At 35.1% G+C, this 26,426-nt stretch overlaps 3 protein-coding genes across 5 annotated transcripts in view; 1 reads left to right on the top strand and 2 right to left on the bottom strand.

Annotated features, from left to right (window-relative positions):
- Nucleotides 1-3,341: 3,341 nt before the first annotated feature.
- Nucleotides 3,342-4,812, bottom strand: LOC113234091 (ubiquitin-conjugating enzyme E2 variant 2). Its single transcript, XM_026469337.1, has 4 exons — nucleotides 4,621-4,812; nucleotides 4,353-4,495; nucleotides 4,152-4,277; nucleotides 3,342-3,986 (listed from the first exon to the last, which is right to left on the bottom strand). The coding sequence occupies exons 1-4, from the start codon at nucleotides 4,643-4,645 to the stop codon at nucleotides 3,846-3,848; spliced, it is 435 nt and encodes a 144-aa protein (XP_026325122.1). The 5' UTR covers nucleotides 4,646-4,812; the 3' UTR covers nucleotides 3,342-3,845.
- Nucleotides 4,813-5,384: 572 nt separating this feature from the next.
- Nucleotides 5,385-14,691, top strand: LOC113234088 (ubiquitin carboxyl-terminal hydrolase 36). Its single transcript, XM_026469335.1, has 11 exons — nucleotides 5,385-5,788; nucleotides 6,049-6,276; nucleotides 7,748-7,901; nucleotides 8,759-8,933; nucleotides 9,746-9,859; nucleotides 10,058-10,222; nucleotides 10,299-11,257; nucleotides 11,631-11,901; nucleotides 12,407-12,550; nucleotides 13,072-13,178; nucleotides 13,647-14,691. The coding sequence occupies exons 1-11, from the start codon at nucleotides 5,518-5,520 to the stop codon at nucleotides 13,681-13,683; spliced, it is 2,625 nt and encodes an 874-aa protein (XP_026325120.1). The 5' UTR covers nucleotides 5,385-5,517; the 3' UTR covers nucleotides 13,684-14,691.
- A 6,529-nt stretch (nucleotides 14,692-21,220) lies between these two features.
- LOC113234106 (helicase sen1) overlaps nucleotides 21,221-26,426 on the bottom strand; it is a 95,983-nt gene continuing 90,777 nt past the window's right edge. For 2 of the 3 annotated variants that reach the window (XM_026469358.1, XM_026469357.1), the window contains one exon: nucleotides 21,221-23,333. In XM_026469358.1, coding sequence (XP_026325143.1) covers nucleotides 23,270-23,333 — 64 coding nt within the window. In that variant the 3' untranslated portion in view covers nucleotides 21,221-23,269. Of the gene's footprint in view, nucleotides 24,330-26,426 lie in introns of all 3 variants that reach the window. The other variant, XM_026469359.1, reaches the window with a different exon arrangement.

The raw sequence follows: 26,426 nt of genomic DNA, 5'->3' as shown, positions 1-26,426 counted from the left end.
AACTTGGCGTCACATTCGCGAAGCGCGAACTTGGCGTCACATTCGCGGGCGGCTCAGTTTTGTATTTTTCTTGTTGACGATTTGAACGTGCTTAAAATGGCCGTGGATTGAACAAGTGAATTAGAACTGACATTTTTAGATTGTTCTAGCATTTCTTTTTAATATCTTTTTTTCTTCATAAAAGCATAATTGCAACTCGCCAAAGCGCAAAGTAGTCCCGCAGCAGTAACAGTAACTTCGGCGTCCATCTTCGTCAAGCGCGCGAACTATACTGTGAACTAGGCGCGAAACTCTGTGAGTAACTCAGTGAGGAACTGTGGCAGTTCTTGTCTCGATCCGCGTCGTGCCTCGCGCCGTGATTTCGCGCGTGAATCGCGCGCGAGTGTGAAGAGACCTTTGTACATGTACTCGAGAAAAAGGAACGTTGTCATTCTAAGGTATGTATACCATGAGACCCACAATTCAACGGAGGGTAGCAAAGCATTGGTGTGGCTAACGACCAATAGGAATTCGTTATTTTCACTAATGATTTTTGGTTGAATAAACATAACTTCTCCGCTCAGCTTTAGAGTGCAGTGAGCGTTGCTCTTTTGAACCCATTCATAGGTGTTACATGTTACTTAGCTGCACATACAGAGAAATTATTAATTAAAGACTTCGTCATTGTTTTCTGATACCGTTTTTGCTAATGACCTGTTGACTATTTAAAAAAAATATATCAATTCTATAACAAATGTAGTAGATATCTATTAATAATGTTTCATTTAAAACTTTTTTCTAATCAACACGTTAATACATCACGATTGCTTCAGGCAAACAATAGTCGCTACATTCGTGTTTATGTTTCACTATTGGGCTTTTACACGTGTGTAGTGTGTTGTACCTTGAGCAGTATGTTTTGTCGTGCAAACATTTGCTTGAAACTATTTATGTTTAACAACTACGTAACCTAGTCACGATGTTTCTTTCCATGCAATTTACTCTTCTTGTACGTTCATACGTAGTGAGCTTATATCCTAAGATGTTGTGCATTTTCTCAAATGTTGGTTGAAAATATTTCACTATTTGATCTGGTTTTGTTTGCTGATTTGTAAATCGATTGTGATTATAAAAAGGGAATGTTAAATAAGTTAAATGTTGTGTATTAAATTATCTATGTACATATTTAAATTGTTGTAAATAAATAGTCTATCTCAAATACATGAAGATTAAGTTAAATTTGTTTTTTTAATTATAAAATAATCTTAAGTACCTATCATGTATATGGGTCGTTAGGTTGATGTTCTATCAATAATAATTAAGTAGATGAATTAAACTCTACACAGTTTTTAATTGAGAGTTGTGGTGCATTAATTTCGCAATAAAATAACAAGACCAAAGATTATTAAATTATATGTGTGGTGCATTTCTACTATTATATTTGACTATTGTTGCCAACATCATATGTTACTATCGTTGGTTTTTGAAATAAGTAAACGCATATCGAAATTCTATTGGTGCTTGTTATTTTGTGCTGGGAAGTTCGATATTACTAACATATTCTTTATGATTTTTCGACTAATAATTTAAACTAAGGATTATTTATATATCTTAGCAATGCTGGATGTCAGCATTCCAGTTATTTAGAGGATAATTAAAGAGTGGTTGTTTAGTAAAATTGTATAAATCCTTACATATTGAATACATCACAGTTGTGTTGTGTATGAATGACATTCATTATTCCAATCAGTTTCAAAGTACCTCCTTAAAGGTTTTCAGAGTCCACTATTTTCTTTTTTATTTGCAAGATTACGAAGAATATGTGAATTTAGTGATATTTTATATTGATCTGAGGCACAATGAATGTAGATTGTGCCAATATTAAACAGTCGTTATGAAAATTCTGTATACATTTGTGTTAGATAGCATGTGAACCAATAAAATTACCATAAGGGCTATTTTCATTTACTGACAAAGCCTAAGATGTTGAATTTTAAGATCAGTAGATTACAAAGTATTATATATTCGCATGGTAACTATCTTGTTACCATGCGAATATCGTCTTTTACGTGTTCTTCAGTTCGGTCATATACAGGCGCGAGGAAAATAGCAAAATGACCATTATTCTACCCAGTCTCCAACATCGACAGTCACCCATCCTCAGAGCTACGTCTCCATGGAATATGCACACTATTAAACATTGCCGTTGTTATATTCCATCGTCGTCCTCTGTTATGTCCATTCTTTTGTATTTTTTAAAATGCTACAGGTCTAAATAGTGCAATATAAAAATATGTAACCTTTCAGAGAGCTTTGTATTTGTACATTTGTATTTATTACGTTTTGTAAGATTGAAGTACCTACATTGTTTATATGTAGTAGAGAGATAGCTTATAGCATTTAACCTAATATTCTAATAAAGTAATAACTGTGTACCTGGTTGCCATCTGTATTTGGCAATAAATAAGCTTATGCAAGTTGTCCACAACTTGTAGTGATGATATTGTGTCTGCCTGTTTAAATTGGTAAATAGTATAAGGATGAAACTAAATTCTTTCCATAATATTTGATTTTGAGTCTACAGTATATTTATTTTCTTGCCAGTACTTATGTCCGATTTACAGTATTGTGGTTAAAGATGGTCAGTGAAAATAATGTGTAACATTTATTTTTACATACTACTTTTTTTATTAAAGGTTTCCATTGACTATTAGTGATTCCTGCGTATTTTTTTAAGTTTAAATGTTTCTAAAATGTTTGTGTCTCAAATAAATGTAAAATGTCTTATATTTGCATTTTCCTTCTCCTCTCCTTGCCTTAGAAATGTGCTGTTTGCTATTAATATAGAATGAGTAAATAAAATAAAAAGTTACGACAGTTTGATTTATTTACCTTTGCTAGTTATACATTGGTAAAAATATTAATGCTATGAAACATTTGACTTAGCATTTGGTTTGTAACAATATTTACGCGTAGTGGGCAATGGGAATTAATGAAGTTTACGTTCCGGGCGGAGAGCCAGCGGCGCAGCGCCGGCGTACGCTAGTCGAGGCAGCCCCCTCCGTCTTCTCCACTATTGCATTACATGCATTGTTCGTGTTCAAAGAAACATTGAAATATCTTGCAAAGCTTTATAAAGAACCAGTAGTACTTTATCTTATGTGCCTAAGAAAAAAAATTTCCTAAAATATTTTACACTTGATCATGTTAACTATAAGAAAAATGAATCAATTTTCTCTTCATTAATTCAGTATAAGATTAATCAATGTATTTTCGTACAAATAAGAATTTTAACCCTTAAATTTCAGACATGGGATAGTAGTTAAAAATAAATATGCCTATAATCATAAACAACTTCAAGAGGTGTTTTATAAAGAATTATGTTTATATTTAGACTGGTAGTTGTTCATAAGTACAGGCATGAGAATCACTTTTACCTAAAGTAAAGATGTTGGTAAAACAAGCCTTAAATATACCAAAAGCAAGTTTAACTTTTTAAAGGCCACAATAATTTAGGTAATATGACAAATAAATGGGTGTTACCCTCTAAGTGTGTAGCAAGAGCTGTTTAAAATGATTCTTACAATTACAAATTTACCCAATCTACTTAAAGTGAAAAGTAATGCAGCATAACAAACACAAATGCATCACTACTAAACTGACTTAATGAAATTATTTATTTTAGTTATGACAGTTTAGTAGTTAAGGAATTGCTTTACTAAGAAGAATGCAAGGAGCGGAAACCAGATTTTCTTGGAAAGATTAAATGGTACTACAAACCAATATTAAGTAAAGCAGCTACTTAGTAAGCAGAGAATCAAAGTGAGTAGATTGGGGTGTATTGAGACATATATTGTAGAGAGAAACTAGAAGGTGCTTCCCTCTGGAGGCTGGGAAAGCTTCATATTCTCCTTGAGTGTCATGAGACGTCTCAGCTCCTGCAGAACTGTCTTGATAGTATAATCGCGTTGCCATCGTGCAAGGATCGGGACTTGCCTGTTATCAACCTGTTCAAAACATATTCTATAGAAACAATATAATTTACATTCCACTCACAGCCTTGCCAAACAATGTTGTATAAAATAAATAATGTGCAGAATCCTTTAATAAAATGATTCATATAATGTACGTAACTCACAAAGATTATTCTAGAATATTGAATTAGTACTTACGAGTCCAGTCTGACTATTCACACAGTTCATGTTGATCCTAGAGATAAATCTAGCAGTAGGAGGTTCATCCGGGTACCGAGTGCCACACTCAATTTTGAGAGAATACATTCTATTTTCATATGGGGTCTGTAAACAATAATAGTACATTAACCATATATCATAACAAAGAGTTACTTTTCGTCATTAAAAAAATATTCTAACCCTAGGAGGGCCAATGATCATTCCAGTCCAGTGAGTGAGAGTCATGTCATCATCACTCTCTAGGCCCCATGAAATAGTGCCGTCACCCACTCCCTTTTGGCCTTGTTCAAGTTCTTCTAGAAGACGAAAGTTCCGTGGTACCACTATACAAAGAGAGAAATGTAAAAATTACAACACAGCACAACTTTATAGTCACTAAATTGAATATTGTGTGTATTTTTATTACGAAAGTTAAATACCTGATGACAAAAATAAATCAAAATCTTACCAACGCCTGATGACGGATTCGCCATGATCACAGTTTCACCGGCGCGCACTATCGAAAAATCTACCTTTTCCGGACTCTTACAAAGCCGGCATTTACTATATAAAATAAGTGAAGGGTTTTGTTTAGCCAAGCGCTAAACACGGACGATTGATTCGGTGCAAAATATTTCCATTTACTTGATAAAATAAAAATCGCACTCGAGCTAGGAGTAGGTTAGCAATTTTTTTTTTGTGATTTTGACAAGTGTCATTGTTTAGTCTATGAATAAAGGTCTATCCACACATATATATATATATATATATATATATATATATAAGCTCGGGCCGTGGCCGGGATGGACGGGCCGTGCTCCGTCAACAAGGGCTCAAAAAAATATCGCTGCTTATATTTTGTATGAACTCCTTCACACATGTCCGGGTCCGGGACGGGTACGCAGTTCATAGAAACTAGCACGCCCCGTCCACGTCCCGGGCACGGCCTGGATATGTGTGGACAGTCCTTTAATGTATTGTCTATTCTATGCTCCAACCCAAGCCATTCAAAAAAAAAAGGTCATTTTGAACAAAACTTAATAACACCCACAATATTCAATACGATATTTAGGATTATAATAACTGAATTGAAAGTGGTGTAATATAAATCTTCGTAAGTTTGCATACGAGTTAATTTAGTCTATGAAACCGTATGTTTCTTCACGCGTTTGTCTTTGAATAGACGTCGCGGTTGTCGTGGAGGCTACATTTTCTTTTTCCGTGATATTATTTTTGAAATACACATGGTTACGGAAGATCTCATGGATTTCTGTTAAATATTTATTACTAACAAGTGTTTGTGAGCCAAATAAATAATGTGTCGTACCGTGGTTTGATAACGTGATAGTGCAGTTTTGGAGGTAAAATGCCCGCTTCCATTTGCGACCCAGTATCAAGCGCATTGCGTTTGTCTCTTACCGCAGATGAATCCCAAAGTTCATCGTTATTGGACAGTAGACTCTATTCTTCAGCTAAAACTGCACTCTTATCCAAGATTGATTTTGAAGAATCAGGAGATTACCAAAGCAATGTTCTCGACGGGTTGAAGTCTAAGTACGTGGTGATTCGACCTAAAAAACCTGTACTGGAAAGCAAGCTTTTGAAAAAAGAAAGCATTTCTTCTAATCAGACTGCAGGTACGTAGTTACAAACGATGTTTACACTATTTAGTTGTTTTCGGCCTGTAGGTATGTCGGACGATAAGATCGAATTAGAGGTTATATTTCAAACGCTGTCAATATTTATCAGTAGTGATATTTTTCATGTTATGAGAGTCCTTTGTATACACGTGCCTCTCTAGATTTATAAATATTGTTTACTTGTACCGTCATTTGATGTTAGGCTGGTTTTATCTTGTTGGCGGTTTATGATTGATCTGCTTGTGTATTGATTTTAGATGCTACAAAAAATGGTGAAGACGGTTTGCCGAAACCGAAACGGGTGTTGTTCCCCGTTGAGAAAGTCCAGTTGGGTTGGCAGGGGGCATGGGCAGCAGGTGCTGGTATGCAGAATGTTGGTAACACTTGCTACCTGAACTCAACCCTTCAGGCACTGTTCCATGTGCCTGCATTGGCCAACTGGCTAGTCTCTGAAGTTACCCATGCTGAGAAATGTAATCAGCAAGGTAAGTTGTGAAATCCATATCTACTAACTTTTAACCTGTCATGCGCCCTAGAGACACTCTGTGTCCTTAACCATTTTGGTAATTTTTAATGTCTATAAATTTAAATTTTTGTTTATAATACCATGTGATGAGACAAACAAGTTGTGCACTTTGTAGTAAGCAGTTTTAGTGCCACTTGGAGCATTAAATCGCAAAAATCTTGTGGGCACTGCTACTGCATCCGTTACCCAGAGACGTAAGTTGACAAGTCCCATGTTTATGGGTCTCGGAAACTGACAAGTTAATATTATAATTTTAATTTAAATTCAGTATATTTTTCAATTTGACTGTAACATTGTATGCCTTACTAGTTTATATACTAAGAATCTGATTCTTATCTAATTTACCACCTGTTGTATTGTATCACATTTTGTTGTTGGATATGGAAAGGTAGATAGACATTTTTATAAAATTGTTTTTAATTTATATAATTTATTTATTTATCTCATATTGTGTATCTAAGACTAGCAAGTGTAGGTGAGTAATAAAACCACAGCTGATATTAATAAATACAATTAATTTGAAGTAATTCATAATCATTTATTTATTCTATATTATTAGCAATTCTTGATCTGTCTTAAACAGATATATAATATTTTTTTGTGATACACAATTGAGATATAAATACAGTGTTAGTAACCTGCAAAGTACTTTTGGTGTTATTCTTTATAGGAAATTAAATTTTCTGATAAAATGTAATATTCAATCAATACCAAAAATACATTACAGTACTTACTGACCACTAAGTACAAAGTTATTACGTATTTATTGTTAAGTCAATAGCATAATGATTATAAAGTTTATTCTTTATTATATGTAATATGTGTATCACCAAACAAATACAAAAGAAATATAAATTATAGAAAATGTGAGCGAAGGTGGACTTATCTCTAAAGGAGATCTCTCCCAGCCAACCAAAGGCTGTAACATTATAATAATCCAGCACATAATAATAATGAATAAAGCATATTTTGCCATGACAGTTAGATGCACGCAGTCGCTGCGCGGCGGCATTGCCGTCTCCGCACGGCGGCATTGCCGTCTCCGCACGGCGTGAGCGCGTTGAAATTCATGTCGAATAAATGCGCCCTTAGGGTTCAATACGTAATTAGACAACAACATTACATAATGTGTGTGTGTGCTCTGACTCCAAATTAAGTAATATTGCACTTGTGCAATGGAAATTGGAAACAAGGTACCACAAATACCTAGACCAGAGGCAATATAGAAAAATCTAGTTTTGTACATTCACCCGGCCGAGGATCGAACCCGGGACTTCAGACACGGCGGCATCATAAAAACCAGAGTGCCACCACCACACACCTACCACAGAGTTTGTCAATAAAATTAAGTATCTTTTTTACTGTAATTGTACCCATTTCTTATGTACAATAAATATTTTTTTTCTTTTATATTTGTATTGTGTTTACAGAAGCATGTGTGATTTGTGGCATGAGAGCCACATTAATGGCTACTCAAAAGAGTGGTGGTGCACTGATCAAGCCTTGGCAGGTGTATTCCAAATTACGCCTCATCTGCAGACATCTTACTCCTGGCAGACAGGAAGATGCACACGAGTTCCTAAGGTACACAGTTGTAATTATCTATATTATGTGTTTGCCTTAAGAATTCTGCACATGCTAGGCATTTTGATATAATTTTTCTTTTAATGTTTTTTTTATTTTATTGAAGTACTTTGCTTATTTTTTTATTTAAACTATATTATATATTTTTTAAATTATAATACGGTAAATATATAATTTTTTTTTTGGGAAACATACAGCATCACATTTCATTTTTAACAAATATGAAACAAATACTAGTCAAAACAATTTCCACTAATGTTTAAAATAGTTACGTTGGATAGACAAATTTGTACATAGCTATAACCAACTAACATAATCATTAACACTAAGCAACAAATTATAAATCACTTTTAATTATAATTTAAATTTATTGGATATCATGATGTTCAACCATATTAAAAGACAATAGAATGCAACTTTAATGAAATCAATGAAACAATATGCTTATAATTATGAACTTGTTGCATTTAAATAAAAGATTAATTTTATTACTGCATTATATTATTTTATACAAGAGAACATGTTTCAAGTACTGGTTTTGCGTGAATTAAATAAATAAAAAATAAAATGCTTTTTGAATTACTATGAAATTTCACTGACTCAATTTGACTCTATGTAAAAATACCAACATAGTGAAATATATAAAATAAAAAGTACTCTGTACCTAGAATTGTAAAGCCAGGTTTTTTTGTAGAATTTTGAATTGGCTACACTGATTTCAAACTAGCATTGTTAGTAGGCGTGACGCTTGGAAGTTGGCTTTGTGCTTGTTTGGTTTTGGTGTCTTTTTTTGACTAGGCTTTGCTTTTAGAAAACATAATTGTGTGTATTTTACATAGCATTTGTCATTACTTCAGGTACCTGGTAGAAGCAATGGAGAAATGTTACCTGTCAAGATTCATAAACTTTGACAAACTAGACCAGTACAGTAAGGAGACCACTCCTCTGAATCAAATTCTGGGAGGTTATTTACGCTCAACGGTACGCTGTTTGGCTTGCCATCACCTATCTACCACCTATCAACATTTTCAGGTATCTTTTTGAATTACTATGAAATTTCACTGAATCAAAGGTATTACAAAAGCTTTATCAAGAAACACTGTTACAGATTACTTACTTACTTACTGTGTAGGTTATTCAAAATATAGATTTTACATTTTACTTATTAAATTAGGTATTATTCATACAGGTTGTACTCACATTTACATCTGTGGTAGGTACTACAAGGGCATACTCATAACTATACACTTTAATAATGGATAATTTCAATTATTAGGGAATTAATTAGAGAAAAAGTAATAAACTAATTTTTTAGGAAGATGACTCTGTTGAAGTGTTTTTCCTTAAGGTTTCTCCTCATATTATTACGTCTATCACTATTTTCCATGAAGGAATGAAGTATTATTGATACATAATTTTCCTAAATATTCTATGATGTCAATGCAAGAATCTTAATTACCTTACAACTATTGCTCAGTTTGTAAATTTAAAACAAAATCACTGAAAATTGTTCTGGGATGGTAGTGTGATTTTCGCCGCACAAAAAGAAAAAGTTTATTATTCTTCCCTCAAGATACTTTTGTTCAAATGATGGTCTAATAACTGATGCAAACGACCTTTACAAGTCATTTCGGTATCCCAGTAAGTGTGTAGACAGCTCTCAGAAAAGCTGCTCCAGCTAGTGAGATTCTTCTATTTATGCTTAACTTCGTGGTTGTTAGTCTTCCAAAGGTTGCCAGATTTTAGAAGATTGCTATTATAACTGTAATTATGGTGTTAAAAAAAATCGTTTTAAAAAATTATTTGATTTGAGATGATGTTTGAGAGAGATTTTTGTTTTTTAGGATCTACTACTGGATATAAGAAAGCATTCAACTCTGGATGAAGCTTTAGATTCATTTTTTTCACGTGAAAGGCTAGAAGATTTAGGATATAAGTGTGAGGCTTGTAACAAAAAGGTAAAGTACATTATTTCTTGCTTTTTGACGATATTTACGGTCATATTACTTTTACGCTTGTTTGTTGTACAGTGGAGAGTTTATTTTATTTGGAAGTAACGAAAATTAATGATTGTTAACTCTTGCGCAATATGCATTTCTGAATAATCATATTTCCATAAACATTTGTTTTACCCTGATTAAATTTACATTAAACAGGTGTCAGCAACGAAGCAGTTCTTCGTGGAGCGAGCGCCGATGGTGCTTTGCATCGCACTGAAGCGATTTTCGCTGGCCGGCGGTAAACTCTCCAAGCATGTACAGTTCCGAAAGAAAATTTCGCTCAGCAAGTACATGTACAATAAAAATACACAGCAGCAATTGGTATGTGTGTCGGATCTTATTTGTTTAAATTTTAACGAAGTAAAATATCCTAACGTAATAAAATTTTCTTTTGCAGTCATACAAACTAGTAAGTCTAGTTACGCACCTGGGTCCTTCGCAAAACTGCGGTCACTACACAGCAATAGGCCAAGCTCCCAATGGAAACTATTACCAGTTTGACGATAGCTGCGTGCGTCCACTACCTCTTTCTGCTGTACTCGGAACAAACGCCTATATTATGTTCTTCGAAAAAGATAACACTGCAGAAGAGACTTCCGTCCCCACCGCATCGACATCCAGTGCAGTCTACGGCCCGCAACTTCCTGATAACATTCTCAATAGAGAAAAGAGTCCACTAAAACTCACATTTTACCGAAACGAAGATAGGAAACCTACCCTTAACAGTACATCAACAGAAGCCACGAAACCTGAAGTCAAACCTATAATATTGAACAGCACATTGAGCAAGTCAGACTCTAACCCAGACCCATGGGTTTTATTTCAGAATGGTGATGTAGAAAAAGTTACTTCAATTACTAATGGCAAAGATAAGAAACCTGATGAGGAAAACAAATTAAGTTTCCTCATAAAGAGGAAGTACACTGATGATAATGCTAAACCTAAACCTCCAAAGAGTGATTGCGATATGAGAACTATTGCGATAACTAATGGAAGGAGCCTGGACAAGGCCGCTTCAACAAGTAAATTGGTTAAACAAAAATCGCCTTTAGAAAAGTTGGAAGAGCAAATGAACAGAAGCGATTCCTCAAATCATTCCCAACATAATGGGAATTCGGGTTCGAAGTTAGTCCCTTACGACTCAGAGTCGAGTGGGGACGAAAGAAATGAGAGACTTAGTGACGATAGAAGAAAAGAGACTCCAAAAGAAGAGGGGCGTAAACCGAAACCAAGCAGATGTGAGTCGCCGCAGGGCTTGGTTGTTACTACGAAAGGAATGCATCACGCGTGGACGGTCTCCAATGAGAACAATGTACCCCTTTTGAGCCCTAGTCTTAATGGAGATACTATTAAGAAGTAAGTATCGTATATTACAATAATGTTCATTTGTATTGCTGCATTACCTTGACATAAAAATATTTAGGGTTACCTCATGTGATGTAACCAACAACTATTTTGCGGTCTCAAATAAAAAAGTGATATATAAATGTATAACGGGAACGTTTCGTCGAATTTTCAAGAAAACGCTGTTTTTTTTAATAATATTTTAAAGTCGGAATGACTGTAAGTTGGAACGGATGTACAAGTTATTCTGTTTTGTTTGATCGTTTATTTTGGATTATCCGAAGGTTGTCCTCGAGAAATTATTGCCTCCGTATATGTGCCCCTGTAACAATTTGTTCTTAGTTTTTGCTTTTAAGGTTTCAATACGAATTTAATATTGATTTAGGGTAAAGGAGAAAGAAGAGCGTCGCGGCGATGAGCAGAGTCCGAACACGAGTGTGAGCAGCATGTCACCTCTGAGTGATCGCAGCGAGAGCGCGGCGGCGGCAGCGGCGGCAGTGGCGGCAGCAACGGCAGCGCCGGCCTTCCACTCCGCACCCGCCACGCCCTCAGCCGGCGCCATCGAAACGGCGCGCCATCTGCAGAGCATGTCGCATCGAGGCTACGGCGCATCCGTGTCTTCATGGAACGGCACACAAAGTGCTATGTCACGACAGGTAGGTTACCATTCCGCAATATAACATTTTTAACAATTAATGAAATATTAGCTAGAAACTTTAAAATCACTCTAATCAATCTGTCACTTGTTTTTTTAATGCTAAACTCAGTTTTTTATAAGCATCTCTTCATTGTATCGGATAAAAAAAATTGGGACAGCAGAAGTGTTTCAAAAATTTTATTCATTTTGTATGAAAACATTTTATGAAATTTGACTAACTTCTGCTGTTCCAATTTTTTTTCGTCCCGTACAATGGAATGATCCTTACATAAAACTGAGTCGATCAGCACTAACAATTATCACAGCACTAAACATTTTCATCAGTTTAACTAATTTTTTTGGACAACTCACGCTTGACCAAAAAATTTTTTTCACAAAAAATACTTAATGGTTTCTTAGACAGTTTCCTTGTATCGTCTATGGATTTCGGCATACTGTCCCATTTAAAAAAACACTGTATATCTACTACAAAGACCTTAGTGACATGTCTATATTTGTCACAGGTGTTCGAGGAGAGACGCGATGAGCGCAAGCGTGCTTCGGATGGCATCGACGACATGGACCGTGGACGCACCAAGAAAGTGAAGCGATTCCACCACTACAACAACCGGTTCAATAATAACAGGAACCACTATAACCCCTTTCAGGTAATTTTTATTTAAAAGCAGACTATTGTTAATCCCCTAGTCTTTCTCATAACATAGTATTAATTTATAAGATTATGGAATTACACTGACGAAATGGAATGGACCCATGGTAGCCTAATGGTAGGACTACCGCCACTCAAGCAGAGGCCGCGGGTTCGAATGAGTTTTTCGGAATTTATGTGCGAAATGTAATTTGAAATTTACTATGAGCTTTTCAGGGAAGGAAAACAACGTGAGGATACCTGCATGTTGAATAAGGCTCACAACCCTCGGAAAAGTGTAAAGTCCTCAACCCGCATTGGGCCAGCGTGGCGGACTATGGCCTAAACTTGAAAGGAGATATGTGCCCAGCAGTGGGACGTATAAATCGGTTGACGATAATGGAACGGTGTACCACGGTTAATTTACACCAAAGAAACAGCAAAACCGAAACAGTGTTTCATATGGAATCACCTTCTTAGCTGTCTTTAGATGAAATTATATTTTCTATTTTCTTCTAATATTGTTTCTTGTGGCTGTAGGAGAAACAGAACAAGCCGCACTGGAATGGAGGTTTCAAGTACCGCGGTGATCGCCGTCCGCCGCACCACTTCAACAAGCATCACAACAAGTACAAGCGATTTAATAGGTAATTTTTTTATTTAATCAAAGTCTCGTAATTTCGATACCTTAGTTAAGGGTGTTAACACCCTTAACTTAAGTATCCCCTAAAGTTAACCCTGTCTTAATGTAATTTCGATACTATGTTAATAGATATGGAAAATATTTAGTACTCTGTATACGGAGTTCAGTAGTAATCAGATCTATTTAGGTTTATTTCTCACTAAGAATTTACATTCCCTTAACATAAGAAAAACAAAAACAAAATACAAGTACAATTGAGGCGACGAATGACAAAAATTAAGTAAATTATTCTACAATAAATGGGTAGTTGCTTATTTGTGAGTTTGTTCATTCAAGCATGTGGCTGTTGTTAGATAAAATTAACAAAGATACATAGAACGCGCCAAGCTAGATTATTTATAGTTAGAAGCTTTAGAAGCTATTTCCAACAAGTATGTGTTTTGAGTATAGGTGTGTAATTGTTTGTTTCTAGATACAACAATGGACATCATTACCCGAGACACCATTGACGACGGCCGATCTGTGTCCGTTATAACAGTGTAAATAGATAATATACGGACTTAATTCCCTTTAAACTTAAGCCTTTATTATTAGGAAATATGAAATATTGATAGTCACGAGATACTTTACTCACCATACTTCCGCTGCCGCCAGTCCAAAATAGTTTGTAGGCAGATTACAATGTTGTAGGTTTAGTTAAAGAGAATATGGAACTGCTAATCAGCCTTTGTGATCGCAAAAGCAATTTTAAGATTATATACCTACCTAGACCTATACCTATCCAACTACAGTTTATAAGTGGTTGTAATAAAAAAAAAAGTGACTTACTAGATAGAACATTTTCGACTGTTTCACCTTTTGTTTGACGTCATAGTGTAGCTCAATTTGTTATTTTTTGTTTTTAAATTTTTCGAAAGAAAAAAAATTGACTGCAAGAAATTTAGTATTTTAAAATGTTATTTTGTTTTTACTATGTGCAAAAACCAACAGCATTTGTGTTACCCTAATAGTTATTTTAATTTCCATCTAGAATGTTTTTACATAGATCGCTCGAAAACTGGCAACGATTGTTTGTGATCTTGGCTGTTTAGAGGAGCGGCAAAGGCATATCGATCTCTCCTACGTAGCTGTGTAAATAGTCGTAACTTTACAGGGGGCCGTTTTAATGTATTGAAAGGATTAAATTCTTGCGTTATTGCAATTAAATTTGATACATACTAATTATTGTAATGAATATTATGATGTTTATTACCATGATATTCGTTTTTTTGTGAAATTACTACACTATTTTGTTAAAATTATTAATACAAAGATCAAGCACAAAGAAAAATTAATTTGGTCGGCGACCGGGGCGACCGCTGTGGTATGGCGCAGACGCAGGTTCGAGTCCTGTCAGATCGAAGGAATTTTCCTTTGTGCTCGATCTTTTATTAAGAGTCTGTACAACCTCATACAAATTGCTTTGGTTTAATCGGCGTAACAGTGAAAGTGTTGAATAAATCAGTTTAAAAAAAAAAACTTCGTTTAAATCCATATTGAACAAAAAGTAAACAAATAAGTCACCGACCCGACCTGACTAGATTAGACTAGACTGTTTAGTGATGGCCAATTGTAATGCCAACTACAAATCGATTAATTAATTGAATGAATCGATTTGTTCAATAGGGTCGTAATAACGGTTTTCCTTATATAACCTATATAAGCATATTTAAAATTTCAATTTAAATCCTCCAAATCCTTACACTTAGATACTCGTTCGATTGCGATTCAAATGTTCGATTTAATAATCGATTATTAAAGTTTAATTGATTGAACCGAATGTTTTTTTTCTAACAGCACTATGCAACCATAGGCAAGCCATAGAAGTATAGATGAATAATAACCTCACTTTTGGACTACCATTTTTCAAATACGATTTAACGATGCTATTCAAATTAATATTGTTGGAAAAAGTGATGATATATCAAGTGGAAATCTTCGAAAGTGAAAGTGTTACTTATTCGATCTATTGAGTGATTGCTTTAGAATTTTAACCAAACAGGTTTGTTTACTTTTTGTTCAAAATGGATTGGAACAGACTGTAGTAAAATTGAGGATATACACTGATTACTAATGGTGTGAAAACACCATTCCAAAAAATTTTCGCTATAGAAAAACTACAAAAAAAAAATTTGAATTCGAGCTGAGGTAGTATCGACTCTTAATAATTATAACATACTAATTATTTTCATACTTTATATTTTTATTGCTGAGTATAATAAATCGACAAAGAATGGTGATTTACGAAAATATGCGCCTGTTTTTATGGCTGCGATAAATTACGTAGGAGTCTATATGTTGCACCACATTAATGCATTTTGAATTGCAATCTAAGTCAGTTTATCGACTCTATTAACACGTTGAACGTTGCGTGCTGCTCGCGGTGCCCGTTTGGCGACACGATAACCAGTCGAGTGTCGTGGACAGGTTAGGACAGACATCGCGACCATCGAGCTTTCATCCATGTAAGTTGCACTAATTTAAATCTTTAGGTTGCATTAAGGTGCGTCTTTAAAGACGTTCACGTGCTGGCGCATTATATCTTGTTAACTTAATTTGTTAGTCGGCGACTATTTTACCCTAAGTACTAGTTTTCTATCTACGAAGGTGTAATTTTAGCATTTCTTTTTTAATTATTTCCGACAGAAGCATGTTGTGTTTACACAGAATTAGTTTTTTAAGCGATTGTAAATAGATAACAGACCGAGGACTTGTTGTAAATATTTTGTAACAATATAGGGGTTTTATTTTTTGTACAATAACCAGATAGAACCAATTCGCGTCCTTATTTTTATTTGGTGATCATGTTTTAAAAAGTCTGCGGTGTGTCCTTCAGTGGAAAGGAGTAACAATGAATAAATTGATTTAAGAAATACGCATCGTGGTTCTAGTTTTGTAACGAAAATTGTGATGGTGGGCGTTTTTTAATATGATTTCTGAATTCAGACGCAGTTCTGGCTCGCAACTTGAATTATGGTTACCGGATTATTAGCTGGTGGACAGACTGAAACCTTTAACTTGGTTCAGTTTGAGAAGCAATATTTTTTCCTAGTTGATAGCGAATCGAGTATGAATATGCTCTTGCTTAGACTTTAAACGGACTAGTTGCCTTTCTCAGACTTTACTGAACAGTTAAATTGTTTACGAGACGAAACATTTAGATCTAGTTTGTACTTTACATATTTGCAAGTAATATCGGGTTAATTGCAACTTTAATAAAATAATGGAAACTTTTTTAATCCATTTCAATTTGTTCCTTCTTACCTTTCAATTGTAATTGACCCTTTTTACACTATGTAATACAATACAAGCTTTGAATGTGTCGAATGGCACAAATGCCATTTCGAAGATCGACTGATGTGTGTAATTGAATAAATTTAATGGTTAATTCGTATTGTCTTATTATGTTAATGTATTTGTATATTATTTACGTAAGATATTTCAATAAGATACGATGTTTCAAAAAGATATTATGAAATTGATCTACACGTTTTGCCAAGGACAAATCATTGGCAATTTTGGTTTAATTTTGATTTGGCATTTTCACGTTCTCCGTGGTCAAGTGGCTTGCACACCGGTTTTCATGGTGTCGCCATTTATGAGAGCCCGGGTTGTAAAATGTAGTAAAATTGGCTTTTCTATATTGTCTCGGGTGTGAGTGTTTGTGGTACCGTCGTTGTTTCGGGTGTGTAATGAAAGATATAACAATAAATAATCTATCTTCACATATAATTTATAAGGATATAATCACTCATTGAATATAATCAATAAGAGGTATAACAACAAAAGGCATAATTTCAATGTGTATAATAAACCTTCAGTATAATAAACATTAGATATTATTAGGTAACATACATAACAGTGGCTTAAACAATGACTTGTTCAAGTGTAAAAATTTAATCTATGTAATAAATGATTATTTGACTTACTTGACGTAATGAACTAATGGTATAAGTATTACCAGTATAATGTATTAGAAATACATTATTTCGTTTTACAAATAGTTGAAGCGCCTATGTGAATAAATGAGCAAATATACGTGTAAGAGAAACATGACGATTCTTTATTTATTATTGCTTGTGTGTGGGTATGTTTTTTACTAGTTTACGTTGACATAAACTATTACAATAAGTAGTAGTTAAGAACGAAAAAAAATTACGTTTTCATACCAAACATAGGATTTGTCATTGAAATTTAGTAGTGGCGCTTCGCCAGCCGCTGCCGCGACACGCTCGCTTCTAGTTCTAAGCTAAGCGAGGGGAAGTATCAGTTCTATAAGATGATTTATGTATTTTCTAGCCTAGTACTCCTCGCTGTGCTCGTCATTCAACCTAAAAACACTGTGATTATAATACATTATACTCGGTGAATGTTATATCTGAAATGTTTGTATAAATTGTACATTATGCCATCGGAAAGTTGTTATATCAATCGTCTATTATACCCAATGACCTTTATGTCATGCAAGAATATGTCAAATGTCTGTATATCATAAATTAATTATATCCGTTGAGAGTTATATCGACCAAAATTATGTCATTTATTATTATATCTTACGAACCGTAACCCGTTGTTTCCGATTTCCATGACACAGGTTACTTACTTTGGGATCGAATGTATGTGATGTTGTTTAATATAAAAAAGGCGTTTATGGTAATTTCGACCTAGACACGTTATCACTAAATCTGAGCGGAAAATGCTGTTTCTGCAAGCCATGAGTTTTCTTTATTTGCACGCCGCTTAGTCGACTAACAAGGTTTACTTGCTTGCTGTATTTGTCGAATAGACAAACGGAGCAAATACACACACACTATCCACATATAGTGATTGTTTTCCAAATACACAAACACAAATACCCATGTATAATGCCAGCACTGGAAATGAAAATTATTTTATGGATCTAAAATTGCGTGTATTTATTTTTTCAAACTAACCAACATTTTGAGGGTTCAGGCCATAGTGCGTCACGTTGGATCAATGCAAGGACCTCACACATTTTCCGAGAGGGGACCTGTGCCAGCAGTGGCGCGTATAAATGGGTTGATGATGATGAACCAACGTTTCGGGCTCTTTAAAGGTGCCATGGTCATAGAACTAAGCGTTGGTTTGTTTCTAATAAATAAATATACGCGGTTTAAGATCAGAAAAAATTGTTTCATTTACAGTGAGATAATTATAATTGATTTGTTTACGTTGACCAACAAGATAGAAAGAACTTTAAAGCTGAATGACATCCTTTTGAAACATCCTATGAGATATTTCTTATTAAGCGAACAATTATTCTAAGTGATGATCGCACTCCTAAAAACCAATACCTAACTTTTTTTTATTTCACCAGTTTTAAACTAGGCAAAGTGTGAAGGTGGACTTGCTTTTCAACTTTTAAGTCATTTGCTTCATGTTATCATCCTTATCACCAATTAGAATGTTGTTCATAAATAAAGTAGAACCATATGTAATTGTTTATTTATGTGTATGTATTTCCACGCCAGTGGGTGTGCAAAATTAAAAATACCCTTAAGTTTTGTAAATGCATTTAGAGAGTGCGAGGTTCTTGGGTACTAGAATGTTATTCTATTACGCCCATGTATTATGCATTACCAGAATAACACTACGTGGTTCTTAGGATTTTTGACTAATATTGAACAACATTTAATACTTAGTTCTTTGGTACATACCTATATGCAAAGTCAATTACTACTGTTTTCTAAAGTCCAAGCATCGCAGCTGTTTGCGTTTAACGGTTGAACTTCGAATGAATTATCTGACGTTATACTAACCTAACCTAACAGTTTAGGGGTAATTTTCATGTTAGTTTTTATTTACCTAATTTTGGCGGCAATTTTGATTATTTTAGTGTTCTAATAAATTGTCGTGAAATATGAAATCATATTTCAGGTTAATACTGTACACTCCTATATTAAATAGTACTTCATGATAATATTTAAATAATAGAAATTGCCACTGAAATTAGGTACAGAAAACTAAACTGAAAATTACTTAAATATAAGGTTAATATTTGAAGTTACGTTTTATTCGAGTGATTCATTAGCTTGGAGTTTAGACAATAGTACTGGTGGTTGTTTGTATAGTAAGAATTATTTGAAATGTCCGAACCCACTTGAGCGCTTATCTTTTAAACAATAGCATTATATTCTTTGTTATGCCACGCGCAAACCGGCGTGCAACATCTTGATACTTGATATTTTTTCTTTGGGAGTTTAGTTTTATGTTTCCAAGTAGTTAAGTAGAGATTTTTTATTGTTCTAATTTTTATCCAGAGAATAATAGGTTAATAAAAAATCTATTATCTTTTGGCATTATGAGTCCAATAACTATTGCATCGTAATATGGCCCGTAGCAAAATTAAAATATTGTAAATAACAAGTATCAATGCGTTGCGAGTGATAATACCCTAACAGCAACCCAGCTATTACTTTTAATTCAAAACGTCGTAATTTAAATGAACAATCATTGCAAATTTAATCCTTTTGGCGTTGGCAGTAAAAGCGCTATTTGAACGAAATTTTTGTTTTCTTCTTTTTAATTCTAAACTGAAGATAAGTGGTTCGGCTTAACAAAGAATACAATGTTACTATTTAAAAGATAGATATAATATTTAAAAGATAGATAAAAGATAGCTCATGTTGTTCCTTCAAATAAGTGAAATTCAAGTTCATTTGAAACAATTCCTACTATAATAGGATGTGCATCAATTAGGCCATATAAACGTCTGGACTCCGTTCAGGCATATTGCTAAGTCTAATTTGATTATCTAGTAAAAAATAGATAATTAAAAACAGTTTGATATGTCAAATTATATTGGACTATGAGTCGCGCTTACGGCTATGACACGGATGGTGAGCGATGTGGGTACAAAGTTACATAGTGTCATTTCTTAACACTTTTTATTCGATTGTTATATAGAATATCATGTGATCCGTGGGTGCGCTTACAGCATGCGTAGGCCGGAAGCACGACTGTAACTATTCTAACGAAACGATACTGTTTAGAGCGTCCATTTGTTGCCATTATATTTATTTTCAGAATGTATAACTACTAATGAAAACAATATGGTCCAGTACTAGCCTTGGGCATACAGTAGGGCTAGCACGACTGACGCGACTTGCGCGAAAGCGACATAAAGCACGAGATGTTGCTATTCTCGCATAAAGTATCTCGGGCAAGTCGCGTCCTGTCGTGCTAGCCCTACTGGTTGCTAGTCACTGTCAATGTAAATCAGTTATGGCTCTCGACGATGCCTAGAGTATTTATAAAGCTTGATTAGGATAGGAAAACAAATTTTTGTCATCAATATACTCTTGACTTCGGCGTCTTAGAGTTTCTAGTTTCGTAATGAACTAAGGGTCGAAACACAAAACTGCGATGCGACGAAATCTACGAGCTCGCACAACGCATCGCAAGAATTTGCGAATTGCTCCGCATCGCGCATTCCTGCAATGTTAATCTTCTTTGTTTATTTCCTATACTTTCTTATCAATAACAGCAGTGCAACTCTTTTTACGATCCATGTCGCTACTTAGTTTAAAAATATGTTCAGTGTGGTTGGCGATGATCGATGGAATGGTTACCGGAATCGTGGCAGTGAGATGCCTTGTGGCACGAAATCGCATCGCAGCAATTCGCGTCGCAGTTTTCTGCGTTGCGAATTCACAGTTTTGTGTTTCGACACTTATACTAGAATAGAGTAATGACCGGAAAGCTTAGCAATAATTTAGTGATTTGTAAAAGGGAATGTTTTAGGAGTAGAACATTAATAATTCTTCAAAAAGTTCCAGAGATGTAACAGAAGTCCTAGGAATAAAAACAATGTGTAGGTTTTGATTTAACTCTTTTCTTTTAGAAAAATGTAAAATATTACTAAGAAATTATAAATGAACGTGGAAAGAACGTTTTGTAATATCCACTGAAACCAATAAATAAGCGAAACATCGTAACTCTACCAATTTCGTCGTTTTATTTATAATTTTATTGTGGTAAGGTGTGGGGTGCGTATGAACGATGGATTTTCAGTTGATGTTTTCAACTTTCACAACTACAAAATAATAACACAGTTTGTCGAAGAATATTTATTAAAGGTACGAAAATATACATTATATTCGGACTTCTGTCAATTTAAAGCAAATTAAAATTTGACGTAGTTATGCAGAAGCGATCCAAATAATTTCAATTGCCTGAATTTTTATTACAAAACGTTTTCAGCAGCCAGTTTTAATGTTTAAACATTTTGTCAGAAAAATTGTAAAGCTAAAGGGCTAAATAAATACAAAAAGTAAACGTTACGTCGTTTTTTAGAGTAATAATAAAAACTCCGAAAAGTGAAAGCAATTAACTAACTCAAAATATGAACATTACCGAAAACTTGCACAAATAAAAATACTGAAATAATCGAATTTTGAAAAGTTACGAACAATCTTGAACTGACGTATTCGCCTTTACCCATTCAATTTAACCCGAAAAGTATTGTTAGCCATCTTTACCGTAATTCACCTATTATAAATTTAAAAGCGATGTACTATACATTTCATAAACTTTGGAATAATATCAAAATAATATTATATGTTCTTAAAATGATATAATTTGATACTAAGTAGACGGGTACGGTTGAAAATGCGTAGCGACTAGGGAAATTAATTTCTGTCCAAAAAGACTTCCGCGTTCAATTGTTTTTCGGAAGCCTTGTTATTTCCCTATTTTTAACAAACGTTATTAGGTCTTTGTTATTGTTTGTATACTAAATAAATGTTGATTAGTCCAAATGAGGTTTCGCGAAAAATATGGAATTGACGATCGACGTTTTCAGTAAAGTACAAATTGCGTAAGAAAAAGGTTTTTTTGTCTAACAAATGCATTGAAAAATATATGTTACACATGTTTTAAGGTTATAAGCTCGTTTGCAATAATTTTACCGCCTTAGGGTGCCTTCTAATTAGGCCTTTATATTAGTGAACTAAAAATACTGAAGCGCTACAGACGGGCTGCTGCCGCGGCACTACTGAGCTTCTATAACTGTCTAATTAGAAGGCGCCTTAGTTACACAATGTACTGTTTGCCGATTGGTTAATTTCTACATAATTACGTCAATTTTTTTTCACATCGTTTTAACACCAAAAATATTTTTTTTGACACAGATTAGACACTTATTGTCCTTATTTGATCTAGACATAGCGCGTACAGAGAAGTTAACGATATCATTGTCGTACTATTAATAATCATTGTTAAAAAACCCTTTATTTAGATTCCGAATACAAATGATCCAAATAGGCAAAGGGAAAATACGTTTATAGAATAAAAGTCGCCAGAAAATACGAAGGTTTGGTTTTTATCCATATCGCATAAAACTACGTTCACATATGTGCAAACAGTAGAGTGACTACCGCGAATGTTTTATGTCTAACCATAAATAATTCGCTAGTGTGAGCTTAGCTCATGTTTCTAACCATAAAGATGTTAGACCCTACGGCCTCGTGACCTTAATAGCAAGGCAAATTTCGTAACAAACGCTTGACGTGCATTTTTCTCAGTCTTAGGTAACCCCGCTTCTTTATTTGAATTTGATAATTTTTTTTGTTTCCCCATTGACAATTTGCGCAATAATAAACCTCAAACAGTAACGCAAAATTGTGCGGTCAAGTCAATTACGCAACCGGTCAAGTCAATTACGCAACAGGTCAAGTGTGCACGAGTGTCGCCATTTATGCTCGTGTTTCTGTATCCTTTATAAATTGCACAACACAGACAAAATGCAAAAATGCAAATAATAATTTTTATTCTATTATTTATTTTCTAGTTAAGAAAAGTATTAATATGATATTGTATGTAAACAGTAATCGTAAAACTCGTGCTATCTTTCTGGGCCACATCTCGTGTTACAAACTAGCACTCGTTATTATAGTCCTTATAACGCATCAGTAGCGTAATTTAATGTACTAATTTCTTATATAAAATTAACAGATTAAAGGTACAAAACAGAAAAATATGAGTAAAGGAATTATAAAACTAATAAAAACAGTCTATATTTTCACACATCTTCGTTCATCTTCTCCGTGTCAATGACAACAAAATGTGTAATTCATCCGAAACTAGTCTTCTGAAATACCTGGTTTGATAAGAATGTTGATTAATTGCATGTATTTATTTCATTTATTTAGGAGTCAATGAACTTTAAACTGATAAATGATAGATAACACAACACATTAATCTTTACAATAAAATCAGTGGGAATTATTTAAGCTATTTTGAAAAAAAAAATACGTAAACACAATTTACAAGAATATTTTAAAAGGAGAAAGTTTCAAAAATATACGTCAAAGTATTTTTCGACGACTAATATGTAATAATATTATGAACACTCCAAAATCGATTCAATTTCAATAGCACCACCTTGTAATGCTACGTACATTACAAACAAATATGTGCGTACAGATGCAGAGGCCTCTGTAACACCTTGTCCAGAAGGACCGAATTCTCTCTCTCTTGAAGTCTTGCGCGAATTCATACATCGCGTCCATAAGTATCGCGCGATTTCAAAATTCGCGCGTAAATCGCGTGCAATATGCCAGATTCGACTCGCGCGTGTCTCGCACGAGTCCCGCGCAATTTTCAAACATTCTATGTGTCAGTCTATCATAAAGAATTGGATGTAGGTACTAAGTACATTTTGCTTTCTCTAGTCACAACTCTCTCAACGTATCTCTGGACTCAAAGTACGCCCGTATACGCGCGGGACGATTTACGGCGAATTCGCTTCTTCTGGACAAGGCCTAACGTCTCACGCATAATACGCGCGAGCGGCACGCGGACAGACCGCACTACGTAATGCAGGTGTGCAGCTCGCGAGCCTTCCGCAAACAGGCGCAATCGCCAGATTTGTACGCACTCTTACCACACACAGCGTAGTAATGTGCAATAATCGATAGTAATATTTTGTAAATACAAACTGACTTATCGTTCAGCTGTGGGATCTTTTCTAGAAGTTCCGTTACACTCGCATAGCAATCTAACGATGTGGTTAACAGTAACATTAATTTTTGTTCCGAGAACTTCAACGAAAAAACATCACAGGAAATTGTAGGACTAGATGTTCATTACTTACTTCGCTGCTGGCCCAGTGACCCATTCATGGTTACTACTGACCGCAAATATCGTCATAATATATGTAACTATATTAATCCATAATTCTCGATAACAATATAATAACGTTGTACTCGCGTTACCAACCGGCACTCAACAATGTTCATGATTGATTAAATACCATATAATGATTAATCGAGTACAACGGCTTTTGAAAGAGTTGCGGGTGTGAATTAAACAGCTATTTGATTTTGATTGAATCAACACTTCGACACCGTAGATCAGAACAGAAGGACTTAATTTGACGTAGGCGTCAGGTTTACTTTCCAATAAGACCCACTGGAAAACAGACTTGACCAGTAGAACCAGTGATTGTAGTAACTGTATATGATGAGGAAATTGCCTTATTCTAATTACTATATGATCTTTTAAAATGGAAACTACTGTGAGACTCACACATATTATCTAAATTAACGGATAAATTCTTTTTTTTATTATACCAAGCGACGGGACGAACAAGTGCGTCTGGTAGTATACGACACGCCTGTACATAACAATTGTAATGCTACTCAGAGTTTTAAATCGCAAAAATCTGAGGGGCACTGCCACTGCGCTCGTCACCATGAGCAATGGGACAAGTCGAATATGCCTGCAATTTCACCAGAACCCATCACTATCACGAATCGTCTCGCTCGCAGGTTTGGCGACTTCCAACCTCCCGAACAAGCCGGTTTCCGAAAGGGTTTTAGTACCATAAACCACATCCATACGCTGCGGCAGGTTACACAGAAGACCTAGGAGTATAACCGGCCACTTTTTCTTAGCGTTTGTGGACTCTGAGAAGGCCTTTGATTCGATTGAGACCTGGGCGGTGCTGCAGTCTCTCCAAATGTGCCAAGTAGACTATAGGTATATCGAGGTGTTAAGGTACTTATACAAAAAAGGATGTCAGTCCGATAACAGGATCAGAGAACTGCAGTTCTCTGATCCTGCAACGAGGCGTGAGACATGAGATGTGATATCTCAGAAACTGTTCACTGCTGCGTTGGAGGATATTTTCAAGCTTCTGGACTGGAAAGGACTTGGCATCAACATCAATGGCGAGTATCTAACACACCTTCGATTTGCCGATGATATAATTCTTATGGTTGAGACCTTGGGAGACCTGAACACAATGCTCGAAGATCTCAGTAGTGTTTCCCAAAGAGTGGGCTTAAGATGAACATGGACAAGACGAAGATCATGTCGAATGTCCATGTTGTACCCGCTCCAGTTAAAATTGGGAGCATTACGCTCGAAGTTGTTGACCATTACGTATACCTGGGGCAGTCAGTCCAGTTAGGTAAGTCCAACTTTGAGAAAGAGATCTCTCGTTGAATCCAGCTCGGATGGGCTGCCCGCGTTCGGGAAAGTACAAAAAAAAAGGGGTAGGCCCCCCACCAGGTGGATCGACGATATGGTAAAAGTTGCGGGAAGCCGATGGATGCGGGCAGCGCAGGGCCGATCGTCGTGGATATCGTTGGGGGAGGCCTATGCCCAGCAGTGGGCGTCGTATGGCTGAATGATGACCCTTCAAAACATTACTGCTTGGCGGCAGAAATAGATATGGTGGCAGTAGTAGTAGTTCCCTGGACGAACTCTTTCATAAGTAGCTTTACTGCTACTAAATTCGACTTAAATCCATGTATTTGAGTAGAGTTTTTGCTCGACGTGTTTCGAATTAGTCCGTGGTGCTTAATTATGAGATTCCGCGGCGGTGATTCGACGGACTGGTTCGAACCTTGAAAAATTGGGCCTAAATACGTGAGTTACCCGTTACTTTTGTTAATATTAATCATGGATGACCAATAACATAAGAGGGTCGCTAAACAAGGTTGTACTGAGAAATCCTATCACCCTTTACGTTCCTAGAGTTAGGACAAATTATCGGCAAAATGCATTTTTAAACAGAGCGTCTCGCTCATTTAACTCCTTAGTTAAAAGATATGGTGAGGTAAACTTGTTCAACACCAGTTTTGTACTGAAACTAAAACGTTACTCAGTGATATGTTTTTCTATTATATGTAGCTACTAACAAACAAATTGTTTAACGTATTTAATTTCGTTGTTTATATTTATT

The sequence above is a fragment of the Hyposmocoma kahamanoa genome, unplaced genomic scaffold (genome assembly GCF_003589595.1).
Source record: "Hyposmocoma kahamanoa isolate Upper Pololo Valley unplaced genomic scaffold, ASM358959v1 81, whole genome shotgun sequence".
Lineage (NCBI taxonomy): Eukaryota > Metazoa > Arthropoda > Insecta > Lepidoptera > Cosmopterigidae > Hyposmocoma > Hyposmocoma kahamanoa.
This window is presented reverse-complemented; position numbering and strand designations above follow the sequence as displayed.

Coding starts and splice junctions, on each gene's coding strand:
- LOC113234088 (XM_026469335.1), top strand. CDS start 5,518: ATGCCCGCTTCCATTTGCGACCCAGTATCAAGCGCATTGCGTTTGTCT. Junction 5,789..6,048: donor TTCTTCTAATCAGACTGCAG/GTACGTAGTTAC, acceptor TATTGATTTTAG/ATGCTACAAAAAATGGTGAA. Junction 10,223..10,298: donor AAAATACACAGCAGCAATTG/GTATGTGTGTCG, acceptor TTTCTTTTGCAG/TCATACAAACTAGTAAGTCT.
- LOC113234091 (XM_026469337.1), bottom strand. CDS start 4,645: ATGGCGAATCCGTCATCAGGCGTTG. Junction 4,496..4,620: donor GAATCCGTCATCAGGCGTTG/GTAAGATTTTGA, acceptor CTCTTTGTATAG/TGGTACCACGGAACTTTCGT. Junction 4,278..4,352: donor TGATCATTGGCCCTCCTAGG/GTTAGAATATTT, acceptor TATTGTTTACAG/ACCCCATATGAAAATAGAAT.